Source organism: Danio aesculapii, chromosome 1, assembly GCF_903798145.1.
Source record: "Danio aesculapii chromosome 1, fDanAes4.1, whole genome shotgun sequence".
Taxonomy (NCBI): domain Eukaryota; kingdom Metazoa; phylum Chordata; class Actinopteri; order Cypriniformes; family Danionidae; genus Danio; species Danio aesculapii.
In genome coordinates this window covers 49,499,215-49,503,920 of record NC_079435.1, presented here as the reverse complement: position 1 = coordinate 49,503,920, position 4,706 = coordinate 49,499,215, and the positions used below count along the sequence as shown (strand labels likewise).

At 32.8% G+C, this 4,706-nt stretch overlaps 1 protein-coding gene across 1 annotated transcript in view; it reads right to left on the bottom strand.

Moving 5' to 3' along the window:
- The window catches only part of LOC130217709 (carbohydrate sulfotransferase 12), a 3,102-nt gene extending 1,048 nt beyond the window's left edge, over positions 1–2,054 (bottom strand). The window contains exons 1-2 of the mRNA XM_056449923.1: positions 1,910–2,054; positions 1–465 (exon numbers count right to left, since the gene is read on the bottom strand). The exon at positions 1–465 is cut by the window's left edge and continues 1,048 nt beyond it. Coding sequence (XP_056305898.1) covers positions 1–385 — 385 coding nt within the window. The 5' untranslated portion in view covers positions 386–465; positions 1,910–2,054. The remainder of the gene's footprint in view (positions 466–1,909) is intronic.
- Positions 2,055–4,706: the final 2,652 nt, after the last annotated feature.

Here is a 4,706-nt window from a genome sequence, read left to right as displayed (position 1 = left end):
TGTCAAGAGGATCCAGATATGGAGCTCCATTAGGTGCCTTCAGGTTCTGACTGAGCACAATCATAACTCGTTTCCAGTTGGTACAAGCTACCTTGGGTACATAACAGTAAATAACACGGTGATGATCGTCCACAATGAGATGGTCCAGAGCTTTGTTGGGAATCTGGTCAAATGTGATTGATTTATCTCGGAAATTCAGGCTGCTATTGGCCGAGCAAAGCTCTCTTATTAGATGTTTACGATGTGCTTGACGCAGTTTGAGATGTTTTGATGAAGCCATGTGCAGGTAAGTCCCAACTCTCACCTCATCCCAGAAAACTACTATAAAAAGCAATGTGATGAATACTGCTCCCAAAAGAAAACAACACTGATGGAGCTTCGGCATTCTGATTCTTGACAGAATACCAGATACTCAGAACTTATGCTAAATATTATTTGACTTGCGAATGAATCCAGCTGACAATTCTGCAGGAAAAAAAAAGAGTTCAAGAATAAGAACAGGTTCGCTAAAGTCTCAATTTACCATCAACACTTAAATGATCCAATAATATACTGTATGTGTCAGAATGGTTTACATGAATGAAGATCACAAACCAGTTAGTTTGGTTTGTTGATAAATGTTTTCTCAAGTTGTGCCAATAAATATTATACATATAGAATATACAGTAATAAATAGTAAATACTTTAGTGATTTTGAAACCAACAATAGTAAAGTGTATTATAATTTAGTATTTACAACACTTTTAATGAATGGTGAAACATATATTAACAACTAAACTGATAAACTGAAAAAATACTGTAATTTTTACTACAATAAACTGTGATGTATTGTAGTAGGATTTGATAGATAGATAGATCATGGTCATGTGTCAAAAGCGTGATAATGATAGAGAATGGTGATGAGGGAACTGAGGAAACAGGTGGAAGAATTAAAACTTAAGCATAATTAAACATAAGCATAATAAATCTAAGAGCTTCTTCAAATCTTTGATGGTCAAAATGTATTAATTTTGATAAAATTTATAATCGATATTAATAAATCAATATTTATATGTTTACAAAATAAGTAAAATAATATGTATATAATAAATGATATTACATAAGTATTATTTATTATTATTATTACATTAAAACATGGTTGAAAATTACTTGTTATAAAGTGCTATATTGTTGTTGTTTTTTTTGCATTTTGCGGATGCTGTATAATACAATAAAATGTTTAAATATTGTTTTTTAGGGGTTGAGCATTGGGCTAATGACCCACCTTGTAAAAATGAGATGTTACAAAACACCAACAATAACAACTTCAATATAAACAGCCCTGGGAGTAAGTAAGGTACTGGTTTTTGTCTTTACTTAAATGTTTTTAGTTCAGCTTACTTGATAATTTTAAGGCAATAGGTTTCCTAATATTTACATTTAACATTACATTTAATATTTACATTACATTTTACAGTGGATAGATAGATAGATAAAAAAAAAGTTGAAAATCTGCTGTTTATTATCAATTTGCATCTATTCACCAGAAAGTAAAATAGTTTGTAAGTGTAATGGGACAAACCCATTAAAATTAAATGGGTTTAAATTAAAATTAAAAACTGCTTTTAGCCAAAATAAAACAAATAAGACCTTCTCCAGAAGAAAAAATATTATTAGACATACTGTGAAAATTTCCTTGCTCTGTTTAACATCATTTGGGAAATATTTAAAAAAGAAAAAAAAAATCTAATAATTCTGGGGCTAATAATTCTGACTTCTATATATATATACATATATATGGTTATATTTATATTACTATTTATTAAAAATATTTTAGAAGTTTAAATGTTATTTAATTAAAAGAATAGCATAGCCTATCCTACTGAAAAAAAAACATCTTTGTTATTGGTTTAGCTGAAATTTAACTCACCTACACCAGTTAAAATAAAATATATTCGCTCCTCGTTGGTTTACTGCAGTCTGTGCTTCCTCTACAAATGGAAAAGGCGTCCTGTCTGTCGAGCATTACCAAATTTATTGTGTGTAAAAATGGGAGTATGGAGCAACCGTTTACCTCGGGGGAGCCTGAGTAATGTTTTCATTCTCATGAGCGTGCATTTACATACCATACGTTTAAATGTGATGGTGGGGGAAAAATGGGTGGAAGGAAAAAAATGGGTGGGGGGAAAAAACAGCCATAGGCTATAAGGGAAAGAATTCAGCCTGCTTTTAAGATTAAAAATATAGGGAAAATATTGGCAAATACTTAATGAGAGGTTGATAGCAATTTTTTTCTTCCACCCATTTTTCCCCACCATCACGTCCCTTCCGGGTCTCCGTATAAAACTACTGTGTTGTTTCATAAAATAATAAAATCTTGATTATAATATTCAGACAATCATTATTTTTATTCATCATAATCATTTTTATTATCATTATTAATATGCTTTTTATTTATGTTGTGTGCTTTTCTTTTATGCAACTGACTGAATGTTCCTAGATCAGCATCTTTGTTAGTTTATAAGTCCTAAAAAAAGGTGGTGTACTATTACCCACTTAACTCATATTTTAAATATAAATAGGCAAAGAAACTACGAAAGTTCTTTAGTTCGTTAGCAAAATATATATTTGTTTAACATCCGTTACCTGTAACTATTGACTTCCAGAGAAAGAAAAAACAAATACCATGGAAGTCAATGGTTACAGGTTTTCAGATTTCTTTAAAATATCTTCTTTTGTGTTCAACAGGTTGAGTAAAGGATGACAATTTTCATTTTTTGGGTGAACTATCCATTTAAAAAGGAAAAATATTTAAACTAATTTGTTCATCTAAAGAGAGATGCTAATAGTCTAATTCTATTTAATGATTATGCTTAGCTATAGAAAATCTGAACTTCAGCGGACATTCGCGCCGCGTTAACCAATCAGAAAGCTTTCTCTTGTAGGGGCGTAATTATGACGTAAAGCCTGTTGTTGGTGTCCTGGGGGAAATCCTCCTACAAACACCGGACAACAGTTGATCAAACTGGGTTCGGCTTGGCATCTATTGTTCAGTGAATTTGACGCGCGGATGAAGTGGGTTTGACTCGCGAATGAAGTGAGTAACCTCAAAATGTTCACGCGTCTAAAATAAGCACAACCCTGTTTGACCATGCGCCAGGGCGATGAATGCTTTTTTTCCATTCTTAAAATAGCAAAAGTGGATTTGGACACACCTCTAATGCTTTTGCGCCATCGCTTTAGACTTTGCGCCTAGATCGTTAAAATAGAGCCCTTTATGTTCCTCTGTGTCGAGTTTCATCACGGGTGTTTTTTTTCTGAACGATATCACCCACACTCGTCACCACTACAAAGCCGACCAATCACAGAGCTTGCGCTACGTGTCTTTGCAACTTGTAGTTACATTTTTTTGAGAGGTGAGCGTCAGCTTTGGCGTCAGCATTGGCGTCAGCCACGGCGAGGGCTATGCGACTATGTGCGCTTAATGCAGAAGTATGAATCAGCCTTAAAAGTGATTCTTTGGCTTGTAATCACAGATGAACAACTTTTTTTAGGACTGTTTTTTAAGGGGGACTGATAATGCAAAAATCACTTTGTGTTTGTATGTCAACAGTTTGTGAATATAGGCAGCATCTTAAGATTAAAATGAATTAATTCTATTTAATGTAATCCCACTTCATAAAAACCGTCTGCAGAAACACTTTAATTGACACTTTCCCTTTGTACATGTCATCAGAGGGGGAAAGCCCCACCCATTAGTGATAATCTCTCCCCCATTAGCATAAACAGCCCTGAGTGAGAAGCAGCCATACGTCTTTAGAGTTTTAAATTTGCTGCTATGGTCACACATAGGCATTTGTAGCTCCACCTCCTTATGAAAAGAAGTCTGGGATCACAAGCTCATTTGAATATAAAGCGACAGTCACCAAAACAGCACAATTTAAATCAAAGCCTAAAAGGGGCAGTTTCCACGAGTTATAATATTATATGTGTGGGGTATTTTGAGCTGAAACTTCACATACACACTCCAAAGACAACAGACACTTGTTTTACATCTTGTAAAAAGGGGCATAATAGATCCCCTTTAAAGAGTAGATAAAGTATTATGATAAAATTATATTGTAAATTAATACAAATTACTAATATCAACACTAGTTGAAATGAAAATTCTTGATATTTGAAAATGCATTTCAACGTGTTTGATTGATTATTTCTGTAAATACATTTTTGATATGAACATATATTTGTGATATAAAATGGCTTTCTTAGATTTTTGATATCTGTAATTATTTTTAACATGTATACATACTGATATCAGAAATACTTATAGTAACAATTACTTTCACAATATCAGAAATTAATATTGTCACTTTAGTGAAATTCTAATTTTTATATCAAAAATGAACATTTTTACTATAGTAGCAATTTAGTTCTTGATATAAACTATTCAATTCTTTATATTATAATTATTATTATTATTCTTTAATTATTTTTGATATCAACAATTTAATTGTTAACTTCAATAAACGGAACTGTTGACATCAAGAATGTATATCCTGAGAAGGAAAGGTCAAAACGGCTTGCCATCCCAGGCAACAGAGAGCAGTGAACACTGCGAGGGACCTTTATGTCAGTCGCGGGAAACAGCTCTGGACTTTTAGTTGGAATGTAAACAAACCCAAAAGGCCCCGCCTAGCATTACTACGAACATCCTCCTAAAACTGAAA